A 14,043-nucleotide genomic window follows, 5' to 3' on the forward strand; every position below is an offset into this window, starting at 1 on the left:
AGTAGGGCCAAGAGTTAACACAGCACACTGCAGGCTGCAATGGCAAAGCCTTTGATCAATTTTTCAGCCCTTTCTGTTTCTGAAATTAAATAAAAATGGGAAAAATAATAATGAAGGCAGAAACTCCTGCAAACCTGCACTCCTAGCTCTGCCTGCAGCCCCATAGTAAGCCCAGCTCTGCCCTTGTGAGTTGGCAGGGCACTGCAGAATAACTTGTCGCACAAATGGGGCTAATGACTGATTCCTGTAATAAGAGCTGGCAAGCATAAGAAAGATTTCACACCCTTCCTCCCATGAATGGGGAAGAAGCATTCAATTAGGAGCACTGCCTATTCCTTAATCATTTCCTTTGTGTTTGTGGTTATTAATATCTTTCCATGACTAGTCAAGCCAAGGGCTACGTTTTTCTGCGCCCGTTTTGGCTACTTGTTAATGCTTACAAAATACACACACCCATTGAAAAGTGAGGTAAGAAAAGGACACTGATGTTGGCATTCCTCATATATAACAAGACCCCTATGAACTTGAAATTGTTATACAGATGTATAGGAGACCATCACACCTCCAGGGACTTTAAGTAGATAAGGCAGGAAAATCGCAAGGGAAGGATTCCCTGTCTACATTGTGCTTGGCACATCTGGATTGTGGTCTTTAAGTAAGAATATAAGACAACATGAGAAACGAACTGTCAGTTCCACCTGTAGCACTAACCAGCCATCACAGGCATCCAATTAGTGATGGTTAGCCAACCATCTGCCAGGTCAAGGATGCTGTTCCAACAGCCACAGCAATTTGGCACCCTTCAGGGCTATACTTCACATGGAGAGTGGCAGCAAGGGAAGAGATAGTGGGGTGTGATAGCAGCAAGGCTGTGTTCAAAGACCCTGACCCATGGATAATTTGTTGAGGAGTCTAACAGGATCCTCATTTGGAAGTATTGCCCACACCAGCCCACAAGGCAGGGAGAACACAACAGGTCTGACAATTGAGGAGGCACAATGGGGGGAATGTAGGGTTCTGTGGCTAGAAACAGGCCAAGGAGATGGAGTTCACATGGGGAGGAGTGCCTGGCTTTCATTTGAGGCTGAGTCAAGGCCAAGCCACAGCCCTGGATTCTCAATCACTGAGATCACACAAGCCTGACTTGGAAAACAAGGGAGAGAAACCTCCTGAAACCTGGTGACTGTGACACACCAACCAACCAACTCCATTCAGCCTTTATCCCAGCCCTAAACCTATGGGCTCCAACCAAGCAGTTTGTATCCCAACCCACCCCATCTCCCAGCTCATGCCCTAAGAGGGCTTCGTCTCCACCCCAGACACTGGGATGATCCAAATGCACTACAAAAACACCACGTGTTCCTAGAGGATATGCAGTAATAACACTCAGCATCCTGCTTTCTGTGTTCTTTATCTTCACATTTCTAAGGCTCCCTTTGTGCAGTGAGCAGTTTATTCTCAGTTCTGCTGCAGAAGGGAAGGCTCACATTGCTTGCTTGCCAAGTCTTAACTGAAGCCTTTGCTCTATTCTGTGGAGGGTTTCTGCACATTCAGACTATGTAAAATAAAAATCATCTGGAGTGAGAAATAGATGGCTGCTCTTTGTGTTTGACAGCATAGACCTAAGTCTGTGCTCTTGCTCACTGCAGGCTCAGTGGCTGCAATGATTCCAGCCAGCTCTGTGCACCCCCAGTGTCCAAGCAAGGCAACCAGCCCCTGCCCCATCACAGGGCAGCTCTGCTCCCTGTAAAAGCTTTGCTGTCAGCTTGCAAACCTCCACAGAACCCGAGAGCTGTTATTGCTAATCTCTGTTTCCCTTTCTGCTCAGAAGTGACAAAGCAGAACGCTGCTTCTGCCTCACATTCCTCCGAGCCCACAGGAAACCATAAATCAGAAGAAAAGCATAACAACCAGAAAGAACTTGCAAAAGGACAAACACCAGCATAGGCTGAGGGGCTGGGGAAAGGGAAAGGGGAACCTGTCAAAGCAGACACAAAGTGAGCACTAACCCACAGCTCCACCTGGCTGGGATAGGTCTTGTTCCAAGGCATGAGACTGGGGTATCCCTGGCTTTGTGATAGAACCTGCTTTGTTTTCTACACACCAGCCCTTGGTTGTGGTTCAGGCTGAAGCATCTCTTAGCAGGAGGATTTGCTTCATTTAAAGGTAACTCTGTGGTTCTGGCCAAAATGGCCGAGATTTCCTCTGGCCCAGATAAATCTATTTATAGCAAGTGTGATGCTAATTCCGTGCTCCAGTCTGATCCACTTCTGCTCGCTGGAGCAGCAATGCTTTCTGCTACCTGTTCTTTTTAACTATTTCCTCGCAGCCATCCTGCTCTCAGATCCCCAGCCCTTACTATACAAAAGATGCTTCCCTTTTGGTGAACCATAGAGCAGCCTATATACACAACATGAGCCCCACAGACCCCCTCCCTGGGTAAACTGCTGGCTCAGACTGAGATCTAAGCTGGGTCTCAGATAAATAAGGAAAAAAAACAGGTGAAAACACCTTATACAAGCCACTCATTTAAACAACTTGAACTGAATCGCTTTTATTACCTTATCTGGGGTTGGTAAATAGCAATTCATTTTCTGCCACTCGTGTGAACTAAGGAGCACAGAGGGGATTTTGCTCATCATTAAAGCTTGTGTCTTTGGGATAAACAGCACCAATTGCTTAATGGAGAAAATGGCAATAGAAGAGCTGTTTTGAGTGGCTCGAGTCTCCTATTTTTGTTCCAGGATAATGGAATAAGCTGTATTTCTAATCTTGACTAAAATCTCTCTGCAGATGGCAATGAGCATGATGCAGATGTGAAAGGTCACGCCAATGCTTTTTGCTCCTGGAAGCAGGAGAGAGTTTAGTGCAGTAAAAACCCAGTTTTTGAGCCCATCGTCTGCTTAAACACTTGAACTTGTCATCGGAGCTATTAACTTGGGCTCCTTTCCTTGCTCAAGGACTACAAGCAGCAAGCTCAGCTCCATGCTCCTCAGAGTCCCACCAGGAGGGACTCTGGAGGGAGTCCCATATCCCATATAAGTCCCATATCCCATATAAGGAGGGACTGCAGGATGGGCTTTGGATATTAGCACTTTGCAATGGCACACTCACATGTTCAGTGCAACTACAGCAGAGAACGGCTTCATTCTAGGGTAGAAAATGGGATGACTTGATGCAGTGTGGCTCTCCATGAACTTGGGCAGGCTGCAAAGGACCTGAGGATAACGCATTTAGTCTCACTAGTATAAACAGTTGTTCCCTTTAACGTGATTTGCTCGTGCTGAATAAGCATTGTAAACTGCCTTTCAATCTGTGTCTTCATTTATTAAAAAAAGGGGGAGAAATAAGGGATACCTTAATTACTTCACAGTACAGCTATTCAGCCGCGTGGATCTGTTTAATCAGGACATTAAAGAATGGCAGTGTGTCATTACCCTACACAAAGCACTGAATCCAATCACTGACATGCTAACACGCAAGCAAAACCATGTCTGCCTTGTTTTACTACAGCTCTATTGCCAACCTTCTGTTGCTGAAGCCCTCTTTTGGATTTGCATCCATGCAAGATGTTTCTATGGTATTTGGTGCTCTATTTGGCTAGATGGGGAAACACAAACCCTACAACAGCTTCCAGTGTGTCTTCTCATGGGTGAAGAGGTTCAGTGCCCGAACATAGCCAAGTTGAAGTAATAGAGCTCATAACATTTTGCACAGCTATAGAAATACGCCTTTCTTTGCTTGAAACATGCTAAATGTCAGTTTATGGCTCCTCTCCCTCAGCTGGAGGTGTATGTTTAGACAGTTTTGAAGCCAGATGAATACAACTTCATGCTTTGGTTGCGTGGTGCTCTGCTGACTCCAAATTAGTGCATTAATGTTCAGCAAAAACTGACACCTCTCTTCAAGAGACGTGCAATGACAGACATGGCTTCTATGCACTGTGCTATATATACGCAAGCACAGGCTCCTTCCAGTATTCTTATTTACCTGATATAAAGGCCTATTAAATGCAGTGAGGTATTTGAGTTTACTGAATACTCTTCCATTCAGCAAATTCTCCCTCCCTGCTCTCTGGCAGCTACAGTCTGAGCTCCTCTAGAATCAAGGCACTAAGCAACACGATCTGGTTGGACCTGCTCTGGGAAGGACATTAGATTAGGTGACCTCCAGAGGTCTCTTCCAACCTAAATTACTCTAGGATTTAATGGCTTAAAGATGAAATCTTCCCTTAGCTCCTTTAATGCACTCCTTATGTAATGTATCTCATAACATGTTTTCCCCCTCAGCTTCCCTTCTGTAACCCACAGCCGAATACAGCACCTTCAGCATCTGGACCTTCAGCATCTGGACCTCTCCCTGGAGCATCTGGATGCTCAATGGCCAACCCTGGCTGCCCTGCTGATAAAAACAGATACACAAGGCAAAGGAAATGCCATGCAGGCAGCAGTTTACTTTCTACCACTCACCACTACAGCCTGAGGGGAAAAAACCCTGACAGACATCACAGCAAACCATTTCCTATTGCTGCCCATGGTTCAGATCATCAGAGGTTATTTCTGAGCTGAGCCCTGCAGTGATGGGTTCTCCATGTGGAACGTTCCACAGAGCAGCCATGTGCACTGGTGCTGATGAATTAGCAAAGCAACTAACGATGACATATTCAGTAGGAGAGAACATCTGGCTGCCACAGCAGCTCGATAACTTAATTACTGCATGTTTCCATCCCAATCCTGTGTAGGTTACAAAGGAGACTATGCAAAGCAGGTAAGCATGTTCCCCTCACTCTCTTATAATAACAAACCAAAAACTGACTCCCAGCTCAGACCCAGCAGACTCTAATGCCCAACTTGCCAACTTTCATTTCCAAGCAAGGAATCCAAACTGCATTAAGCTCTCACTACAACATTCTGTTCATCTTCGAAGGAGCTGAGCACTCCTTGGCCAGTTTCCACCATGCATGACAGGTGCCAACCCCAGGGACGATTAGGGCTGAAAAGCTGTGTGTTAGAGGTGGCCAAGTAGAGAAATAGAGCTTTTTCAGTGCCCACTCCAAACTCACTCTGCAGCATCCTCTCTCATTCTCAGCCATTAAAGAGTCCTCAACATGCATGAATGTAATGAGAAGTACCCCAAGCCATAGCAGAATCTAGAGATGGAAATTGCTCTGTGGCAGCTACCAGATGGGCTTTGTTTTAAAGCTTTGTTATTCTTGCTCATCAAAGCAAGCACTACTCACGCTGATAGCTAATAATTTGTATTGTCACACTGAATGGATCTTTGCCTTTCTTTCTGATCTGAACACTTGTTTTGCAGAGTATGACACAGCTGCGAGATTCAATTCAACGCATTAAGTTTTTGCAGCAGCAAAATGGAAACTGCAAAGCAATGACCACATACAGGAATATTCTTTCCTCAGCTGAAAAAAAAAGAAACACTATGTGGGCATGCCTCTCTTTAGACAGCACGTTAGCTTTCTTTTAAAAGCAAAATGGATTTATCAAGAAACTAATATCAAACAACTCTTTCTTCCCCCTATGTGAACCCAGCAGCATCCGTTTACCAACAGGGCTGGAGGAGATCCAGAAGGCTTTGTTGAGACTTCCCCTCATCCACAGTTTAGCTCAATCCACCCTCCTCCAGCAGGCATCTTTCAGCACTGAATGCTCCTTGTTTCTAAACTCCCCCCTCCCCATCCCTCCCTGGGCTTTGGCTCAGGATGGAGCTCCCCAACCTCTCTGCTCCTTTTGTCTCTTGTCTGAAAGGCTTTTCCTGTGCTGCTGCCTGCCAAAGGCAGTGAGGTCTTGCCCTCTGGCTGCAGCAGTGCTGACCAAGTGGGGTAGCACAGGAGGACCCTCACCCCTCACTGCACGCTGATTTGGGTTGCCAATGTCTCTTGACAACATGACTTCTAGCAGCTACAGATCACTTATCTGCTCTCTATTGCCCCATATGATGGACAATCACATGTCCATCACGCCTCAGCTATAAAGCATCCTTATAGAAAGAACCTTTCTATGCTGGTCATCCCTAATATTGTCCTGGGCCATGCTCTGGAGATGAGATGCTTGGCCTTGGGTCAAGGAGGAAATTCCCAAGCCCACACAAAAAGCCATAATGCTGGGGGTGGAGGGAATCACTGGGCAGGAAATAGGAACCAGTGTTGCTCAGGGCAAAAATTAATAGGCTCTCTGTGCTGGCTGATGTGGTCCAAGCAAGGGGGAACAAAGTTGGCATTGTAGTACCCAAGCCTCAGCAGCAGGAAAAGAATTGAAGCACTAAGTCAAGGGTCAGAACAACAGCATACAACCCCATGGGACTCCCACATATACATCCTCTATCCTTTCCCACTGCGGTTAAACCAGCTGGAAAGCTGAAGCTCTTCTGGATTTCTTGGCACCTTGCACACCTGATCCCACAGAGTTCAGAAGTGCAGTAAAGAGAAGCACAGAGAACAATATATAAGGTCTATCAGCTTGAAGCTTGGTCCTGTCAACCAGCCTGCCATTGGCCCATAGTTTCCTGCATTATCTCTGAGTTCAGGTGAGTCAGAGACTTCCATTACTCCAAAACTCCTTAACTACATGCAGCTGAACCTGTTTCATTTTGCTCATAGAGCACTGAAGGCTGCAGTCTTCCTAAATACCAGCTTGCTGCTTCCTTATCCTCCAGCCCTCAGGTGGCTGCTTCCCTGCAAATACAAGTATCCCATCTACAAGCAGGGAAGGGTGTGGGAAGGGGAAAGGGAATGGGGCAGGAAAGGGGAAGGGGCCTCCTGCTATGTCAGCGCTATCTTTGTGGCCATTTCCTACATCCTGGGGTGAGGTTTATAGGGTGGGGACAAATTCAGCCTTCCTGCCAAAAACTGGGTTTAACAGAGAGGACAAAGGGGTGATATTCTGGGCAGAAAGCAAGCTGTGGGAAACAGCATTGTTTCACTGATGCTGGAATGGAGCAGGAACAACTGCCAGGTTCAAATCACCACGTTCTCCAAGTCGTTACTGAGACTCCTGCATCACCACAGCACTGTGAATGCAATGGGATCATGGTGATGTTAAGCTGGTATTCTTCCCATGTGCATGAGCAAAAAACAGCCTAAGATCAAGCCACAAATCCATATACTCACACAACCTAACCTTGCTTTGTCTTGGGAGATCTCATATACCTTCAGCTGCTCCCAGTGCCCATAGAGATCTGCTTTACTGCAGCTATATATATCTGTAACGTGTCCACGTGCAGTATAGTGCATTGTCAGCTCAACCCTGGGAGATTCAGCAGACAGAGCCACGTGTCAGTCTGCTGTGTTAAATAAAGACTGGCACAGCTGCTCGGATGCTGAGAAAGGACTACAAAATATGTATGTGTGTGGATCTGAATGCATGCGAGTGTAGGTCATACATTATATCCCCATAAGATACCTTCTTTCCTTATCAAAAGACAGATGTATGCAGCCCCTGGAAGAGCTGCATGTGCCCATATACATTTACACACGTGTTCACGCGTGATGTTTCTATTAATAAACAGTATGGAAACCATTAAGCCTCACTACAGCGTGATGAAGCAGACTGGGTATGCAGGGGAGGGATTATCTCACTCTCTGATATTATATAATCTGTTTAGGCTGTGCCACTTTCTGCTTATTTAAGGAATGAATGAGCACTTCGCTCTGTGATGTGCCACCCATGAATTCTGACATCACTGCTTTAATCCCCTGTAATGAATATACAGCTTCCCCTTCGAGCCATTCCCTACCACACAGCCCATGCTATATCCAGTCCATTCCTACTCCCAGGGACTGTCTGTGTGTGTTATTCCCCAGAAATAAACGATGCTTAATTTTATCAGAGCAACAGAATGAGCTCTGCCCCCTACAGAGACCTCACATATAAGCAAAGCTCTCCACTGAACAGCTTTGGAGATAACAAAAGCAAAACAAGAATGCAACATGCGTGTGGGCACGCTGCTGTAAATGGATCTCAATGGGGCTGGCTAGCCTTGTGTCCAGTGGGTTGATATAAGCTATTGAGAACACATACGACCTTTCCATTGCATCATTCCTGGTCCTTTCTCCCTTCCTTTCTTTGCAAAAGGAGACAGCAACATGCAAAAGCAGCAAAATCCATAGAGTATGGATAGAGTGGAACGTTTTGCCACCAGGCCTGAGTAGGGCTATTACCTGTGGCCTTATTTTCTCCTCTGAGCAGCAATGAGCTCCTGCAGCAACACGTGTCACTTACTCACTGCTTCTGTGGCCTGTGCTGCTGCTGTCTCACCCAGTTTGTCAGGGCAGATGCATGCACGCCCAAGCTCTGTGCATACACATAGGATGAGTGGCAGAGCCAGTTGCTCCACCACCCAGCACCTCCCTGCAGCCATTGCAAAATAGGTTTGGGGTTATCGGTTCCAGGCAGCTTCCAGGTTCAGAAACAAACAGGAAGACTCTTTGCACAGGAATAACTATCCAGGAACCCAGCTCTGCTCCCTGTCCTCTGGGGTAGGGATGCAATGCATCTCCATGCAGCCTAGCAGGTACACACAGCTCCCAGGGCTGGGTGCAGCCATGGCCTCCAACCCCTCGGCCTGGGACTGAGACACCAAGCTCCCTAGAGCTCCAACACACAGACAGTGCTGTAGCTCCAGCTCCTTGCCTTCCTTCCAAGATCTTAACAGGCTCAACAGTGCCTCAGAGAAGGGGAAGAAGCAATCAGAAAGCTCCTGGCAGGCACAAACCCCAACATTCTGTGCTGGCCAGGATGCCTGCTCCTCCCTCTTCAAGTCTGCAATTGCTGCTCAAAAAGGAAGCAAATTCTGCTCTTGCTTCCTCTTCCTTTCCACACAGGAAAAGTCTGCACTGCATTGTGTTAGCACATAACTGAATCTGCCTTCTCTTTTACCTTCCTTCCCTCCACCCCCATTTATAAAGCAAGCTTTGCAGAAGACAAGCAGCACATTCGTTAAGGGAGGAGCTGTGTGTGTAGCAAACACTTGGGAAACAGCAGCCAGGAATCACTGTCAGTGTCTGAAATCAGAATACAGACCTGTGCTTGCCAATGCAAAAAAATATTAATACTTGAGCTGAAATTTCAGTGTTATGAAACCAAGTTTTAAAGAGACGGGGCAGTTTGGAGGCTCAGGGCTGAGGTGTTGTGGGGATGGCTATTTCAGCAAGTTTGTCCTGATAAGAGATGGGAAACAATAGAGATGCTGAGTAGAATAAGCATCAGAAGACACTTGTTCAGTGAAGAAACAGACTTACAAGATACCCCAGCATGGATATAACTAACTGAAGAGTTGTAGTAGAATTTACAGTGCATTAGCAGATAAGACAGTGCCTTATTCCTTATCCAGTGATTACAGATCAAAGCTGCACTGCCCTACTGACAGTGCTGATGGTGGCCGTGACCCTGGTGACATGGATAATGTGCTCACTTGGCCCAGCAGCCAAGTCCTTCGAGGACCAAGACTGGGATCCAACCACATGGAACCAGGACAACCAGCAAAGCACCATTACCAAGGCGTGTGGCACAGCCCAAGGCAAAATGGCTGACTCTTCCACAGAGCATTTCAATAGTGCAGAAAAGCCAGCATCAGCAACTCTCTGGGTCTAATTATCCTCTTCTACCACAGGCTTGTTGCTCTTTTGTGTTTTCTCATTTGAGCAAGCTTTGTCAACTAACTTGCAACCCTCTTACATTCCTCATTACAGATAGAAAACGAACAACTTGCAAAACCCTGATCTTGGCTTTCTCGGTGGCTTTTGGCCTTCCCAAAAGGACACAAGGCCTAGGGTTCATTGTGGTTGCCCTTTGGAAGCTCTGAGGATACACAATCCAGACTCACACCCAGTGAAATCCAAAGCTCAACCCCTGCAAAATCATTAGGACTGAAGAGCCTTTTCCTTACAATTAAGGTAAGCAGGATTGTAAAGGAGAGGGTAACGTATCAGAAGTCTATTGATGCCTGCAGAGGTGTCATCCATCTCCATAGACGCACATACATTCCAGCAAGCAAAGGACACGGAGAAGAACAGCTGCTGAATGGGAAAACAACCTCCAACTCCCATAGTGATCTGTCACAAACACTTCAGTTTGCAAACGTTCTTACAAGGTACATGCAGTTAAAGTATAAGAGCATTATTATGATAACAAAGTCAATTGGTTGAATTATGAAACAACAAAATTACCCCTGCCAGTGTGCTACATCATGGAACTTAAGAGCTCTCTGTCTCACAAGCAGCCTGAGAGATCGCCTATCTGAGTTTAATACCACCCACTGCAAACACACAGCTTCTACATCTGGCCACTTTTGTCTTGGCAACCACAACATAAAGTCCCTTAGTGACTTGGAGTGTGGAGATGGCTTTGTGGGGCTTTAGCTTCAGATCCCCGGCTCTTTGGGAGACTCTGCTCATGGAATTCATAGTTCAAAATTACTCAGAAAACCGCTTGCCAAAAAATTTGGCACCAAATCCCACCAGCAGTGCCAAGGCAGAGATCTCAGCTGAGTTCTCACCCAGGCAGTCTCTAATACCAGGGGATTTTCCTTGACTTCCATTGAAGAAATACCTTCAGACGTGCCCACGATAACACAAACTGAACCCCACCATAAACCATGCCCAAGTCCAGCCTGCCTGATCTGGCTCTGCATTAGCCTTGGGCCCACTCCAGAATGATGCTGAGTAGACAAGGCTATGAGCCAGGAGAGGAAAGTGTATGTGTAAAGCACCAGAGCAATGTACAGGTATCTTAGAGCTGGATGGACAGGATGGACTGCTGCAGCATGGAGAGCATCTAACAGATGGGGCGAGAGGAAGAAACTCACTGTGACATCTCTGCTTTGACTCCTCCTTCACATACCTCAGCCCCTGTGACTTTAGAAGTACACTGATAAAGAAGTGAGAAATAGAATAAATAAAGGCAGGAATTATGATTGATACAGATAACACGGTGCTGCTTTTGTGATAATATCTTCTCACCCGTGCAACTAAACCAGCAAGTGATGGTAATGGTACTCATTAGGCATGGATTCAAAGAGAAGCTCTCTGTGTAGGCGTTATCTTCCTGCAACCACCATCAGTAGCAAGGATCTTGCTTACATAAGAAGCCTTGTGTAACAAAAAACAACTTCCAATCAATGCATGTGCTCTTTTTGTTAAATGCATTTAGTTAAACAGATGAAGAGTTTTGCTTTTGCCATTCTGGGTATCATTTACATTTGCTTTCAAGTAACGTAAGCTAATAAGTTTGGCTTACATCAAACTTCATGTCAATGGTGTGCAGTGCCAATTGACAACAGCCAAGAGTCACACAAGACACTGAAGGTTTTCCTTCAGAGCCATTTCTAACACATGCTCATGCAGCACGGACTCAGCTAAACTGGTTATGCACGCTTGAAACTTGTCTAATTCAATCTGCTACCAGACTTAGCGAGATCAGTTGGAGTTGAGTGTTTCTATTTCCTCCCGCTCTGTTTGAAACTCTACAGAGAAGGAGAAAATACTCCCTAAACATCCTTATTTTTTCACTTCCTTTTCCTCTGCTTTATCCCATCTCTCTTGGAGCTGCAGTTCCATGCCTGTGTTTCCCAAGGCATGAGAGCTACAAGCACCAGGGGTGGCTCAGCTAACGAGGTTAGTTAAGAGCAACAGCACTGCTAGTTAAGGAAATAACCGCTTATTTCCCTCCCTCGTGGGAATTACCACAGTGGCATTTGGGGTTTCCTATACTCACAAAGTGCTGCAACCAGACCCAGCCCCTACAATTTGTTCCTCCTCTACCTTTGTCCTCCCCATTGCTCCTCATGCCAAGCATAGGTGATGATGCCCCCATCTGTCCCTTTAGTGCCAAGCACACCTGGACCACTGAGTAGGACCAGCACAAATGTGTTCCTAGATATCCCAGCTTAGTACTGGCCAAACAGGAGGCTCCCATAGCAGGGAGGGAGACAAAAGCCACAACATCCACTGGGGTTGCATTCAAATGTGCTAAAACTGGTCTTACAAGGTAATTAGCGTTTGTTTACTGAAGCAGAAGATACATGTCTCTACAAGATGCCCAACAGAAATAAGCTTTATCTGCCAGCCTAGAGATCTGAATGTATTTAAGTGATGAAAACCAAAAGGGTCAGCAACTGGGCCCTATGAAGCAGGAAGCAATGATGGATATGACTGTATATAGAGTATTGATTCGGAGTGCTTTGGCAATGTAATTGGATTTGATTGCTCAAGTAGACTAGTTTGGTTGCCTTATTATGGGATGCCCCATCCAGCGTGCCTTTATGCAACTGTTTAGCTTCTTTCTCTGTGTATCAGACAGAAAACGATCTGATTCTCTGCAGGGCTCACCACTGAACTTATGACACAGCATTCAGTTTTGGTTTCACCCTGTGTATATCAGTACCACGTCACAAATCCCCCTTACAAACACATATCAGCCTTCCTGAATCATCCAGGCTTCCTTTTCTCTCACTCTAGACCGCGTCTGGCCATCGGGGAAATAGTTCATAATTCCCTGCTTAAATAACTGGCTTTTGATAAAGGTCCAACGCAGTACTCTGAGGGCTGTTTTGTTTGTACAGATGGAGCAGACAGAGCAGAATGATGCTGCCTGCATACTAAGAAACTTGGCCCGGATCCCACACACACACCAAAGGCAAAATAAATAAATAAACATCTCCCATCAATCTTGACGTCACCATAAGGGGGGATTGGGGAGGGAGGAGAGGGTCACTGCCATGTGGAAGGAGACATCTGGACAGTGAGGTCACTGCTCTGGATGGATGCCACTGAGCGGTTCACATGCACGGCATCACCATAGGATAAAATGACAGTTAATCATAATAATAATCATCAGTTTCTAAGGGATGCTGAGTGTGCAGAGGTCTGAAGGATGGAGGTTTGTACCTTCTGTGCTCCTGCCTCCATATCTAACTTTTCCTGATTAAAACAAACTCCCGTCATTCCAGGCACGCAAATAGGAGCAGCCCAATGTCTCACAGGGTGCAGCCCATGCCAACCCAGAAACAGCCCTGAAACAAGTAAGAGCAGGATCTCACCGTGCAATTACAGCTGGAGGACCTTCCCCAAAGCCCTGGGGATCCTCAGACCTCGACTGCAGCACCCACAGGGTGCACTCACCCTGGGTTGTTTTGTGTTACCTGCAGCTGTAAGCAGCCACATGAATGCAATACATGGAACGACAACAGTTCAGAGCAGCCACAAGAGCAGACCACTGCAGCCTTTTGTACCGAGCTGCACCCAGAAAATCCTTCCAAAATGCACGAGGAGGAAAATGCAAAACGTCCCATTTCATAAGCAAAAAACGTTTGAGGAGCAACGAGAAATGCCTGCTGGGATGGAGAACCCTTTGCTAACCGTCCCCCGCACGTATTTTCAACTAACTTGCTCCTGCAGGCTATTGTCTGCTTCCTTCTGTCCCCATCCAAGCACAGTGTGAATGGAAGCTCCTATCCTTCCATTCTAGCACCAGGACATCCCACCCGGACACCCAGGCAGGGTGCTGCGGGCACAAGGAGCATCCACACCGGGCTCTGGGTCTCAAGCCCGGTGCTCAGACCGTCCGGTTTCAACACAGCACAGCAACGACGGAGTCTTTGTTATCAGAGCCCGGATTCCTTCAAGACTACTAAATAAAACAGAACCAACCCTTCCGAGAGAAGGCGATGTGAGCGAGTGGAAAACGCCGTGTTACTGAGCACGGGCTCAGGGATCGGTGGCAGCACATCCAGCCGCTCCGGGGGGAGATGCCGGTTCTCCCGTGCTATAAAGCGGAGCTGGGATAAGCCTTAAGCCGAGAGTCCCGAGCGGGGCTGCCGGTACCGCATCCCACCTCCCCCCCACTCTCCACGCAGCCCCTCCGCTTTATAATAATAATAAGGATAAATCATCATCACAGGGGGGTCTCAGCTCTTACCGGAACCGGGGCGAGTCCTTGATACACTCCTCAAACTCCACCGTCATCCTCGCGGTTCGGAGCTCAACGGAGGAAGCGCAGCGCCCGGCGGCGGCGGCGCAGCGAGGCGCGG

At 46.9% G+C, this 14,043-nt stretch overlaps 1 protein-coding gene across 9 annotated transcripts in view; it reads right to left on the bottom strand.

Moving 5' to 3' along the window:
• The window catches only part of ACAP3 (ArfGAP with coiled-coil, ankyrin repeat and PH domains 3), a 66,958-nt gene that overhangs the window by 44,289 nt on the left and 8,626 nt on the right, over positions 1-14,043 (bottom strand). For 8 of the 9 annotated variants that reach the window (XM_085509049.1, XM_085509046.1, XM_085509041.1 and 5 more), the window contains exon 1: positions 13,932-14,039. The exons of the other annotated variant lie outside the window; for it this stretch is intronic. In XM_085509049.1, the coding sequence (XP_085365175.1) occupies positions 13,932-13,978 (47 nt within the window). In that variant the 5' untranslated portion in view covers positions 13,979-14,039. Of the gene's footprint in view, positions 1-13,931; positions 14,040-14,043 lie in introns of those variants that run through there. 9 annotated transcript variants of the gene reach the window in all.

The sequence above is a fragment of the Coturnix japonica genome, chromosome 9 (assembly GCF_054131305.1).
Source record: "Coturnix japonica strain WE chromosome 9, WE-NBRP24, whole genome shotgun sequence".
Classification (NCBI taxonomy): domain Eukaryota; kingdom Metazoa; phylum Chordata; class Aves; order Galliformes; family Phasianidae; genus Coturnix; species Coturnix japonica.